At 39.2% G+C, this 13,606-nt stretch overlaps 1 protein-coding gene across 3 annotated transcripts; it reads left to right on the plus strand.

Annotated features, from left to right (window-relative positions):
• Positions 1–1,392: 1,392 nt before the first annotated feature.
• LOC102296113 (protein phosphatase 1 regulatory subunit 36) lies at positions 1,393–12,801 on the plus strand. 3 transcript variants are annotated; one of them, XM_042226191.1, is made up of 12 exons: positions 1,393–1,495; positions 1,699–1,763; positions 1,862–1,942; positions 2,071–2,207; positions 3,750–3,819; positions 3,920–4,018; positions 4,165–4,290; positions 5,919–5,961; positions 6,575–6,792; positions 8,740–8,940; positions 10,579–10,726; positions 11,576–12,801. In XM_042226191.1, exons 1-11 carry the CDS (start codon positions 1,466–1,468, stop codon positions 10,676–10,678), a joined length of 1,170 nt encoding a protein of 389 aa, XP_042082125.1. In that variant the 5' UTR covers positions 1,393–1,465; the 3' UTR covers positions 10,679–10,726; positions 11,576–12,801. The 3 variants fall into 3 exon arrangements, with proteins under 3 accessions (XP_042082125.1, XP_042082124.1, XP_014193562.1); XM_042226190.1 differs by lacking the exon at positions 11,576–12,801 and adding an exon at positions 10,892–11,559; XM_014338076.2 differs by lacking the exon at positions 11,576–12,801 and having other exon boundaries at positions 10,579–11,559.
• The last annotated feature ends 805 nt before the right edge of the window (positions 12,802–13,606 follow it).

The raw sequence follows: 13,606 nt of genomic DNA on the forward strand, positions 1-13,606 counted from the left end.
TGACTAACTACTGATTCTTTTGTGTGTGATCACTCACCCTTAGATAACTGCAGCTAGGTCTGGTTTTGTAACATCATGTGTTCTCAGCCCTGTCTCCAGATATGAATGTTAAAGTTTCTCGCTAAAGTTCTCATTATATCATTGGTCTTAGTTCAAAATGCCTTTTGTATGCAAAGAGGGGTCATAGGAATGACTGTAGCCATGTCGGCATGCTTTGCCCCACCTGGAGCCTCATTTATCAGACGGACTACCGATGAATTTTGATAGCATACACGAGAAGTAGACAACTTTGCATGAACTTTCCTAACAAAGTGATAGGAATTATCAGCTAAAGATATGAGAAAATGCTCGCCAGTCATGTCATATCATAAAGAAAAAAACCACAAGTAATAACTGCTGCTGTTCGTGCTTTGCTGAAAGGCATTAAACACTTTCTCAGACCTGAAATGACCTTTTTTATTCATATACAAAAATTGTTTTTTGGGTTTTTACCCGCTCTCAGTACAATGGTTTTTCTCAGTAAACCCTTATTTAACCTGATACTATACTATATGAGGTGAAATAGCAAAACACGTGCAATCAGAATATGCATAAGCAAAATTTACTTAATGCTAAATTCTGTAAAGCAACCAGAAACAAAACATTAGGAGAGATTTTAATCTTACATTCAAGTAGCTGTGATACATACATCAGTGGATGACCCAACAAAAAGCAAGACTGGGGTTGGACTTCTTGAACACTCCAAAGAGTGATTCAAGCTTAGGAGATTCGAGTGCTCAGGAAAGCAGATACTGGGTAAACACACAAGCGCTTAGCCAGAAAAAAGAATTAAAATAGAAAATGGATATTCCAGAATGATTACAAAACACTCCACATATCCTTCTCTCTCTCTCTCTCTCTCTTTTTTTTTTTACTTTTTGCACTATATACTATAGTACACACATTAATGCTTGACTTTTGAAAGATGTCAAAAAATGTACTGACTCTTTAGACCCCTGCAGTATATCTAAACACAACAGCAACTTGTATGTTCATTTTAAATATGTTTTGACCCCTTTTTTAATTGCAATAAACTGGGACTATCGGACATTTAATGCGGTTTATTTTTTCGGGGCCAAATAACGTTGTAGTAACATAAATCCTAACAGCATCATCGGGGAGAAAAAGTGATGTGTAAAACACTATGAACACCATTAGCACAAGGATATAATCTACTGATGGCCTCATGGGGTTATGTTGTACGATTAAAATGCTTCTGCACGCGTATTAATCCAAGTTTGTTTGTTTTTGTGCTTTTACCGCACTCCAGTCAGTTAATTGAAATCCGCATCTGAAGGCTCTGACTGCCTCTGACCAGCTTTTTCGCCATTGGCTGTTGCCTGGATACCGTGGCTAACATTAGCAAACAACAAACAGGAAGGAGCATAACGGAGTGAAAGCTTTCTGGGAAATTTGTGTTATAAAAATGACAAAATATTTAAAGGATTCCAAAAATGTAAGTTACAACAAATAAATGGGAGAATTCTTAAACTTTTGGACATTTTTGTAACAAAAAAGTGTGGGGGGGGGGGATCAAATTTTATTTTTCTGCCAGTAAATATTACCGCGCGGTAATATTTACTGGGAGCAGCCCGCTGCTCCCTTTTCGTCGTTAACCTTGAAATGCCAGACTCCAAACTCGCCGTGTGTACTTTTCAGGTGAACATTCCCCCTTTAGGCCGCTGGGTTTGGAATGATAAATCTAAAAAGCTGGAGTTTATCAGGTGAGGAAAGCAAGGCAATAAGCCACTAGTATACATCACCTGCGAGCAGGAGAAAGTGTTAAATATCACAATGGTAAGCTTTTCTCTTCCGTTTCTAGTTCTTACCCAAGAGAAGAAAGTGTTTTGACGGCGAGTCAAACCAATAACAACATTAAAGAGCTTCAGGAGCGAGCAGAGTGGTATGTGTGGGTCAAACAGTACCTTAAACTTGAAAGTAAAAAGACTCCTCATTTATATATTTATTTTTAAGTAATTCGTGATCTTTAGGGAACTAACCTGCACATGTTCATCTCTGCTGTGTCCTCAGGTTGGCTGACATATTTACAATGAACCACAGAGGGCGCCAAAGGATTGGGAGCAGACTGAGCCCTGCTCATTTCAATGCGTACAGGTCCTCAGTGCTGAAGAGACAAGGGGACCGGGTCACCATTGACGATGTTAAACGCAAGTCCCACTATGATGCTGAACTAACAACACTTATATTGTGTGATTTGAGGGTCATTATACAATTGGAGGACAATTAAGGGTTCAAAACTTACATTAAAAAAAAACTTTTACAAATATTTTTGTGTTATGTTTTTAAGAAAAACAAATAATAAACCGTTTGTGAAGCTAAGGAATCAGAGCTACCCTTTTTCTGAGATATTTTAGTTGCTGTGTGCTAATGCTTGACACAACCCTTAAGCTGCAGGAAAAAAATCCATCAGAGAAATTGCTACAATATTGTGAGTGGCAAAATTTACAGTTTGGTATATCCTGAGAAAGAACAAAAGCACTGGTGAACTGGTGCAACGCAAAAAGCTGGACGTCCACAGAAGACAAAAGTGGTGGATGATCACAGAATTATTTCCATGGTGATGAGAAACCCCTTCACAACAGCCAACCAAGTGAACAACACTGTAGGAGGTAGGCGTATCAATATCCAAGTTTACCATAAAGAGAAGACTGCATGAAAGTAGATACAGAGGGTTCACTGCAAAGTGCAAACCACTCGTAAGCCTCAAGAATAGAAAGGCTAGATTGCACTTTGCTAAAAACCATTTAAAACCACCAGCAAAGTTCTGGAAAAACATTCTTTAGACAGATGAAACCAAGATCAACCTCTACCAGAATGATGGCAAGAAAAAAGTATGGAGCAGGCGCGAAACAGCTCATGGTTTAAAGTCTATCACATTATCTGTAAAACATGGCGAAGGCAGTGTGATGGCTTGGGCGTGCATGGCTACCCGTGGCACCGGGACACTAGTGTTTGTTGATGATGTGACACAGGACAGAAGCAGCTGAATGAATTTTGAGGTGTTTAGAGACATTGTCTGCTCAAATCCAAATAAATTGAGAAATTGATAGGGTGGCATTTCATAATACAGATGGACAATGGCCCAAAACATACAACCAAAGCAACCCAGGAGTTTATTAAAGCAAAGAAGTGGAATATTCTTGAATGGCCAGTTCAGTCACCTGATCTTAACCCGACTGAGCATGCATTTCACTTGTTGAAGACTAATCTTTGAACTGAAAGGCCCACAAACAAACAGCAACTGAAAGCTGCTGCAGTAAAGGCCCGAAAATGAAGAAACCCAGCATCTGGTGATGTCCATGAGTTCGGATTTTCAACCAAGTATTAGAAATGAACATTTTATTTTGAGTTATTTCATTTGTCAAATTACTTTTGAGACCCTGAAATGAAGAGATTGCGTTAAAATGCTTTAGTTTCTCTAGTTTCTCACAATTCTATGCAATCTAAAAGTCTGCACTTCAACTGAATCTGAGTTGTTTCATTTAACCAGAATTGTTAACCAAAAAAAATTGTCTCTGTCCAAATATTTACTGGCCTAACTGTATGTGCACATTTTTCTACCAATTGCTTTTAAACTCAGACCAGTCTTCACATAAAATGTCAAACAATGATTCATTTAGTTAGATGTTGATATTTTTACATCTACTGACATTAGATGGCTGTTTGTGATTACACTTTCTGTGTTGTAGAGGTGGCTGTCGGTTTGCTACAGGAGAATTATTTGCTTCCCGTTCCTCTCCGCTTTCTGGAGTTATTGAAGTAATGAATTACATAATATGACCTCATCCATTCATAACTTTTTTTTTCTAGGTATCATATAAAAAAGATCTCATACTTCTGTGCCCTTGTCTTGATGCAGGAGTGACGAGCTCGATGAAGTCCTCATTACACTTCTTCTTTACCTGTCTTGCTTCTTCATACATAAGACCCTGAAGAATAAATCTGTGCCTACAGCAGTGTAAGTAGAGTACAAGCTGGTAAATTCTACCTTTGTTTGAATCCTGTTGTATTTTACTTACATGCACCTGTGTTTAATTCCATTTCGTGTCTCTTACCGCTCTCTTTTTTTCCTCTTCGGCTCCTTAATGCCATTAATGGTGATAGCCTGTCAGAGCACCAGATGATGGTGGAGGCTTGGGCCAAAAAGGAGATGGCTCAAAAGAAGTTGGCTGTCTGCTACTTCCGCCTGATGATGGATCTGAAAAGAGAACAGCATCGCCCATATCACAAGTGAGCAAACTCACTGAACAGCTGGTAGGCAGAGAATGTCCCCTTTTCTCTGTAATATTTTCACTCCGATGTTGTATACTTGTTATGTATACAGATGTATTACTTATGATACTTGAACAAAAATACTTACTGAGTAGCAATAGTGAGACTTTCTTAAAGAGGTCTAAGGAAGCCACTGAATATTATTTCGCTGAGATTATATTTACATCACTAATTGCAGCATTTAAAAATGTTTTTATTTTTTGCTGTTCCATTTTTCTTGTCGTTTGTTATCAGCAGTGTGGCTGATCAAGATTCCTGAAGCCTCAGTAATGAAAAAGAAATTGTAGCCTCTTTTAATTCTAAGGGCTTAGATGTCAGATTATATACGTTATTATGTAAATTCAATCTCAGGTTTATAACAACATGTGTCATATTACACAGTGTCATTATTTATTTTACATAAACTAAACCCAAAATGCAGAAGCAATGTGTAAAAAATGAAGTACAACATTAGTGCTTCCAAAGGAATTAAGAGGGTAAGTAGCAGTCAAGTGCTGCTAATCGCTTGATTACTTGATCATCAGCAAGTGTGACCACCTTGTTAAAAGCCCACATTTTGGCAGTTTGCTAATCTGTAGTAACACAATGCCAGTGATGAAAGACATCAGTCATGATCTTAGAGGAAAAGAGTTAAGCCATTTCCAAACTATTTAATGTACATCATTCTACAATGAGAAAGATTATTCACAAGGAGATAACATCCAAGACAGCTGCCAATCTTTCCATTTTTGGATGTTTCAGAAAATTCACCTCAAGCGCAGACTGTGCAATTCTCAGAGAAACTGTCAGAAACCCAAGAGCTACATATTAGACCAGGGGTGGGCAACTCCAGGGCTCGAGGGCTGTTGTCCTGTAGGTTTTAGATGTTACCCTGGGTCAACACAGGTCAATCACATGATTAGTTCGTTACCAAGCCTCAGGAGAACTTCAGGACATGTTGAGGAAGTCATTTAGCCATTTGAATTTTCCATTGTACATATATTGTGCTTGGAAGACACAGGAGTAAAGAGTCTTTAAACATGCATGTTAGCATTACAACCACAATACAGAAAAAGTGAGACACTTTATAAAACATAAATAAAATCAGAATGTAATGAATTTTTATTTACATTTTACACACCGTCTCGCTTTTTGGAATTGGGTTTGGGAGGAAGGAGTTGGAAAATATGAACTCTGGGTTTACTTTGCTCAGAGAGCCCATATCCACATGCTTTCTTCCTTTAATTGGATTCAGGTAATAGGTATATTTTAAAGAATGCTAACACCTTGATGCTAGATTTTTTTATGTATTCTTTCTGAAGATTTTAAAGGTTTCTTTGGATTTCTTTTCCAGTTTTCATGCTTACATTTTATCACAGATTGGCATGGTGTTGAATACTGTTCTTTGTGGTCATGTCTTTAAAAGGGTTTAATCAGCAAAATGGTACCTGCTGTTTAAGTACAGCAAATAATAGTTTTTTAAATGTGGTCAGACAGCTCAAAAATCCTAAACCAAAAAGTTAGGCTCTATGCTGAAATCATTATGTCATTCATAGTCAGTCAATACCAGTGTGTTGTTAATACAAATATCCTGTGTTTATTTCTAGGAGGCAGATATCGTCAAATAGAAGAGAGTGGCTTCTTCATGCGGTAAGGTGCAATCATGACAATGTGCTGCACATGTTTCTCACATTCAAAGCTTACGGATCACCCAGATTGATATATTTTTAATGAGTGTTAGGAACTGTTCCCTATGTCAGTTGTCTAACTTGTTGAAATCTGATGAATTTGGCTGGATGTTCTTGAAAGATTCAAAATTGTATTGTCACACCTGTAGACAAAAATGGGTCCTTCAGCTGGTCAGGGTCGAGGCCAGTTCACCATCTGTGAATGCAGGCAGCGGGGAGCAGAGCAGAACCACACTGAGTGGTGTTTTAGCTGGTGTCCTTAATGAATTAGTTACTGGTAGGGGATGTTGATTCAACACAGGTGCTTTGCTTTGACAGGTCCTCACTGGTATTTAGCCAGGTGGCTTGACAAGGAGAGCAATGCCACGCTAACAGCAGCAGCCTATTGACTGCTCAGTGTGTGACCTTTTGAACAGAAATAGCTATTGTGACCTTTTCAAAAACACAGATGACTAAGGTGCCACCTGGGGCTTTGCTCTGCGAGTAGGGATACTAAATGTTTGTTCTGTGAATACATGGACAAAATGTACGAATGTCCGCTTGATAAAGAACTGATTCGGTCTCCCTTTTTCTAGTGCTTGTACAGCTTCTTCTGCTACGTGGCCTGGGTGACGTTTGGCAGGAGGGACCTGAAGGACATCCAAGAGGAGGTTGGACGTCTTTTGTACTCTGACTCGTTCAACATGGCAGTGAAGAATATGACTGACGGCGACTCGGGAACTACCAGTAATGGTTCAGTGGAGACAGGAGCAGCTCACTCCAAGATGAGACATAATAGTCCACTAAAACAAAGGTATATAAATGTGAAGTAAAGGTTGTTTTGAGGTGTTACTACAGACCCCTTTGCATATTTTTATTTAACAGGTATTTAAAATGCCTTTGAGTAGACAAAAGTGTGGTAAAGTTATGCTCCTGATCACAGTCCTACTACTGTGACGTTACCATTCCATATTTATTGTTTTCACCCACATGCCAGTCAGAAAAGCTTATAAAGCAGCACATGCAATGGCCTTGGTGTATAATTACAGCATTGCTGAGGTTTTCCCATTGATGCCGGCATTTTTACAAGCAATTCTTTAAATATTTACAAATGGTGAAAAGCAATCATGACTAGAGGGTAAGGCGGAAAGAAATTGTAGGTAAAAGGAGATCGTTATTCTGCTTTAGCTTGTTCCTAAATTCACTCTTTTAAAGTTTATTCCAGTGGATGCTTAGAAACAGACCAAACATCCAGGTTACCATTTCTGTTCATCTACATTGCAGAAAAGAAATTGGTGTATTCACTCAGACCACCTGAGTGAAGAGGGATGAATTAGAAATGGAAGGATGGTCAAAAATTCCCAGACACACTCCTGAACCTTGTGGAAATCATTCCCAGAGATTTGAAGCTGTTATAGCTGCAAAGGGTCGACCTCATATTAAACCCTATGAGTTAAGAATGAGACGTCACTCAAGTTCATATGTGTGTGAAGCAGATGAGAGAATACTTTTGGCAATATAGTGCATCCCATGAAATCAGTTTCCAGATTTGCTATTTGGAAATTAGCGCCTAAACAGTTATTGATTTTTAGTTTAACCATTAGTATGTGTAACCAGTCTTAACCTGGATCACCACATTACACTGCAAACAAGCTAATAGCTCGGACAATAAATTTGAGTTTGATGGATGCCATGTCTGACGTCTAACTGAAAAATGATTGATGTAGACAGATTCACGGCTTTGTCCAATAGGAGGGGACCATCTGACAGCCTGCTTTGTGTAGCTCAGTTCTGTTGGACATGAGATGGGTAGTTTTGTAAGCTGTCAGAGGCCTGGAGCTCTTTCCTGCTGTCAGGTTGAAAGCAAACAATCAAAAGCCAGGCTTGAAGCTTCCTCTCCTCCTGAGGGTGGATGTACACAATTTGAAATGCCTTCATCACCCACAGAAAATGCTCTAAAACATCTGTTAGGCCAGCGGTCTCCAACCTTTTTTGCGCCACGGACCGGTTTATGCCCGACAATATTTTCACGGACCGGCCTTTAAGGTGTCGCGGATAAATACAACAAAATAAAACTAGTACCGGTACCGAAAAAAAGAAAATTTATTCATAACACACGTGAAAAGACCCAGGAAAACCGAGTAAACGATAACAAAATAACGCTGAAAACCGATTAAAAACCCTGAAAACCATACATTTCACACCTGAGCCTCAACTCTCGCGGCCCGGTACCAAACGACTCACGGACCGGTACCGGTCCGAGGCCCGGGGGTTGGAGACCGCTGTGTTAGGCTACGTATTTGTTGTATTTTTTTTTTCTTTAGTATCAGCATCTGGATCTGGAAAGTCTTACTACCATAACAGCTTTTCTGATTAACCACGTCAGGATATGTATTTAAGTTTCCACCATAAAGATCATAGGTATGACAAATTAGTACGAAATGTGTCTTTTTCCATAATTTACACAGCTGTTGTGTAAATTATGTTGCTTGGATGAGCTTTCATATAGACAAATATTCATTATGGCTTTAGTGTTGTAAAATATGTAAACAGCTCCAGAGTTTGCCTTTCTGCTGTAAGCTGTGTAATTAAAATGTATTTGAGAGAAATGTGTCCACACTGCTGTATGACACACACAATCCTTCTCCTTAAATATACCCTTTTTACACTTGCATATTTCTCTTGGGGGTTTAAATATAGAATGTTTATTTATTCATTTATTTAAAATGCTCACCTGTTCTGTGATTTGGCTTTTTATCAGCACATCCCAAAGGCACCCACTCCTCAGCAGCATAGTAAATCAGCGATCCCCTCTGATGGTGTCTCTGCTGCCCTCGCCCAAAGAACAGTCACCCCATCTGTTCCTGGGCAGCCGAGCCAGGAATCAGATCCCTCTGAAGGCCGAGTACTGTGACACCAAAGCCCTCATGGAGCAGCTCGACCAGCAGCTGGCCTCTGTCAGGTGATGTAGAACTTCATGTCCTTTGTGTTTTACTATGATGAGGGGCAAGATGGGTTGGTTTGACTACAGGCGTATCACAAACAATGGTCAAGGCTGTGTGACAGAACATGAATGAGGCTTATGGCAAGCTTGTTAAAAGTCACCCAGAAGACAAAGAGACGAGTGCTTCTGTCAGTGTTTCTTAAGTTTAACCTTTGTTTTGATCCAGCTTATCTGATACCTACTTCTCCTCCTTACCTATTAGCAGGAGCTTACCTACTGCAAAAAAAAACTGCCTTTGGTTGTATAAATAGTAGGGAGATGATGACTGTGTTCTGCATTTTGAGTCTGATCTGGTTAAATTAAGTGTACTTAGTTAAAAATTAAGTACACTCCATGACTCAGTAACTTTTAACAGTAACAAAAAGCAATAACTTATAATTTTAATTTTACCATTCTTTCACATCACTGTTGAGGAATTCTGGCCCATTCTTCTTCTTTCTTGTTTATGCACTGCTCTCTAATGGCCCTGGCACAGCAGGTTCAGGTCTTGACTTTTAATAGGCCATTGCAACGCCTTCATTATTGTCTTTTTCAGCCGTCTTGTTGTAGATTATTGCTTGAGATTATTGTCCTGTTGCATGACCCAGTTTCAGTCAGACAGCTGTCGGCCTCACATTTGACTCCAGAATACTTTGGCATACAGAGGGGTTCACGGTTGACTCAATGACTGGATGGTGTCCAGGTCCTGGCCACCCTCCAGGATGGGTGCAAAACAAGTCCAGATCAACAACCCTCCACCACTGTGCTTGACAGTTGGTGTGAAGTGCTTGTGCTGATATGCTTTCATCAAATGTGGTACAACTGACTATGGCCACACATCTCCACTTTGGTCTTGTCTGTCCAAAGGATATTGTTCCAGGACTCCAATGGTTTGAGCAGGACAACCTAAGCTTTGCTGCTGTTCTTTTTAGAGAAAATAGTTGTTTTTTTCCTAATAACCTTTCCAAACAAGCAAACAATTGCACAGTTATGATCTTTAATAACATTTAACATGCCAACAGAAGTATGTAGAGTCATTTCTCTGAGCATTACAGTCTGACCTTGGCGTAAAGTTGCTGGGATGTAGTGAGTAATCTTTCTCACTGTATAATGATGGACTCCAGATTGTTTGGACAATGAGCTTAGAAAAACAGTGGTTTATCTAAGATTATTGCTGATAAGATTATTGTCCTCCTAAGGATTGTCTTAAACTAAAAAAACATCTGCTTTTACAGAGGGTCGCACTTGATCAGTTAATCAAGTCTATTAGATTAGCACCACCTGGCTGCTTCTGACCCTCGTAATTCTAATGTAAGCAGTGAGGATGTTCTTAGTTTTTCATAGGGCTGCTTACAGTCCTGTGAAGACTTTCTTTTTTCGACTGTAACTAACTGACTGAAATGCAGGATGAAAATATTTTTTAAAAATGTGAAAAGGAAACCTGTAATCTTTAGGGCCATCTAATTACGTTTTGTATTTGATCTAAAATGTGGAATAATTCATAGATTTTAATTATACAAATGATGTTCCTTTTTTGTTATAAGTTATAGATAATATTTCCTCCAAGATATCACTATTGTTTTTATTTTTAAAAAAATCTTTCTTTCATTTAATCAGGTTTGGGATTCTTGGGAAGTCTTTGGATCGATTCAGCCACAGTACGCTGATACCCTATGGACAACAGAAACCTTTCATGAGGATAAGGACAAGGAAGTAGACAGTGATGTTAATAACAGTGCAGATCATTCTGGAATCTGTGCTCAAGGTACCGAGTTGTCCTTCGTAGAACACAAGTGGTGGCCTTTTCAGACATGGAAGCGCCATCCACATAAAGATTAAAAACTGCACACTGAAAACGTTGCATATTGAATGACTTGCATGTGAATGTGTGTACTCTCAGTGGCCTAACATCTATTTGCACATCACACAGGTAAAGAAAAGGCAAAGAATGAAGTAGAAGCTGAGATTTCAGTCTTTCATGTGTGGCTCATTTTCAAAAATCATATTCCTGGACTGTTATCATACATGCTATTTGTTGGGATATGCCTCTGAATATAAATCTGTTTAGTGCTTCCAGCTGGTGGTGCTGTTGAATAAAATATAATGAAATCCATAACACTTTTGAAGGTCTCCTTTCTATAGAATATGAAATATATTCAGTTCACATAGAAAAATAAAGCAAGTCGACCTCAGCGTGTTCATAATTCAAACTGGGCGATATGTAAAATTATGCATGCTCCACACCAAGATTTTTTTTATTTATTTTAGGTCTTTGAAGGCTTTCCTTCGGTTGACTTTGTCATTTATGGGTCCTTGTGCTGTTGGAAACAAGACTCACAATCATGTGAACTAGTGCCACACACACACACACTCACACACTACCCTAGCCAGGCTTGGAAGCAGAAGGGGCTTTGCCTTTGCCCTAATTGGCTGTGTAATCTGGGACACCAGGAGTAGACTTAAGCCCTGTGAGGATAGGAAAGAGAGCCTGGGAAGCATTAGGGCGGGGGATGGGTCGCAGGATATCGTTTTAATTTCAAAAATTTTGAAGTGTATTTGATTTCTGCCCAAGTGCCTTTGACACAATTCAGTTTTCTTGCTTGTTTTTATTCAGGTCACAGAGGATGAATGATCTGAAGACAGGCACAGGGAAAACTGTAAAGGTCACATGCTACTCTTGTTCTTCTTTGGCTACCGTCTTTCCCCCCTGATGATTAATATCACTTTCCCTCTCTGTCTCCTCCCTTGTTCCTTTTGCCTTCCTCCTCCTCTAGATCGGTGTGGCTAATAACAGGCAAACTGACAGATACTTGACAGGGTGAAACCTGTCTTGTCTGTTAATGCTTCTTGCTCACTGGCCTGGATTAATAATCAGAGGTGTTAAACTGGCTCGGGAGTACTGACAACAACTTAAGTTAAACTAAAAAGGCTGTTCATCAAAATGTAATCTGAGGAATATTTTTACTTACTTTGTGTGTAAAATTTGCTGTTTAATGACAGTCAAACTATTTGGAGATAAAACAAGTAAAGGTTTTTCATTAACATTTCTGATATAAAGAATTAAATCCCAGTATGCTTCATGATGCTTTTCTCTTTAGAAAAGCATAATAAAGCCTAATTTAGTTCATGTAAACCATCACATGACCATTCCTAGAATTTAATTGTGCCCCTGAAACCTAAAGCCAATTTTCCAAAACACAAGGAAAAAAAGAATAATTAATCTACTGACTGTACACTCTCAACTCAGCACAGGGTAGTGAAATTAATTTTAATTCCATGCAAACAGCTGGAAATAGTTTTGTTTTAAATGACACTTCCTTCCACAAAATATTCTGGTGAATTATTTATGTTAGTGAGCAATTTGGAGGAAACGGTGCTTATGTTACTGCAAAAGTACAAAACCATCTTCTTTCTACCTTGATTTTCCTTCAGCAACTTCTCCCAACCCCTCAAAAAAAGAAGGGGTGATTGCTTGCAACTTTCTTTCATTCACCAACAAGCGGAGTGCCACTTGTGTCAGGTGGAAAGTGGAACAGCGTGTTGAAGCTCTCCATCTCAAAGGCTTCTTTTTGATACGCTCCGGCTCTGATTTTTACCACCCTTTGTACAAAAGTGTCTGCCACTGATTGAAATGTAATTAAAACATACCACATTTGTCTAATAGCCTTTCAATAACGCTCAGGGAATCTTTCAAAGAAAGGTTTCCTTGGAATTTAGTTTTGTGCCCGTGCTTTGTGCCTCAAATGGCATTTTATTTCAGTATTTTATTTTGTTTTAATAAGATTAGATGAGGGAGGAAAACGCACTTAGTCTTGTGAATCTGAAGATGTCAGAATGTGTGTGTGTGGCCTCAGAGGCTTGAGCTGATGATTTGCAAATATGAAGAATTCACTAGAAATAACACAACCAGTGATGGTGCAATACTCTACCAAGAACTACCTAACACTTAAAGACTTACCACAACCAGCAACCACTCGACATACATAATAAATCTGCGAACAAAGAAGAAAAAAAGGTACACAGAAGGTGAAAGCAAACGTAGTTTTTCTGAATCAGAAGTTAAATGTTCAGCCTTGGTTTTCATCACAAACTGCAGAATTGGAGATTTAAGCCTCTAGAGAAAGTTGTCAACTTATACCAACAGGGGGAGACTTTGCCCATAGCATTATTTCCACCCATATTGTGAGCGTGTTTCTAACGGGGTGCTTTGCGCTTTATTCACATAAAGCCTGTTTACTGATACAAAAATACAGCTGCAGAAGCTAATCAAACGCGTTGGTAGAAATGCTGCACGACAAACTCGAGGCTTGATTGTAAATTGGCGCAGTTGCTGAATTAAACTGTGTAATCCTCATTACGGTGCAATTAAGGATTGTTACGCAGACAAGGAGATAAATGGCTCATTTAGCCGAGCCTTTTTATCCTCGTGCAGAATTGTTATCCGACCTCCCGGGTTGAAATAATAGACAATAGTAAACTAATTAAAATAAAGACTTACTGTACACCAATAAAACTACACGAGCGATTTGTTGTGAGTGTCGTTACTGCCTTGTTTTTGGTCGCTCGCTCGCAAGTTCTCTCTGCGTCTCGCGGTGACTCGGTCGAAAGGAGCGCACGCACTCACCGGAGCGCCGGTAGCGACGTG

The sequence above is a fragment of the Haplochromis burtoni genome, unplaced genomic scaffold (genome assembly GCF_018398535.1).
Source record: "Haplochromis burtoni strain Fernald_Lab_line unplaced genomic scaffold, NCSU_Asbu1 Contig_200, whole genome shotgun sequence".
Lineage (NCBI taxonomy): Eukaryota > Metazoa > Chordata > Actinopteri > Cichliformes > Cichlidae > Haplochromis > Haplochromis burtoni.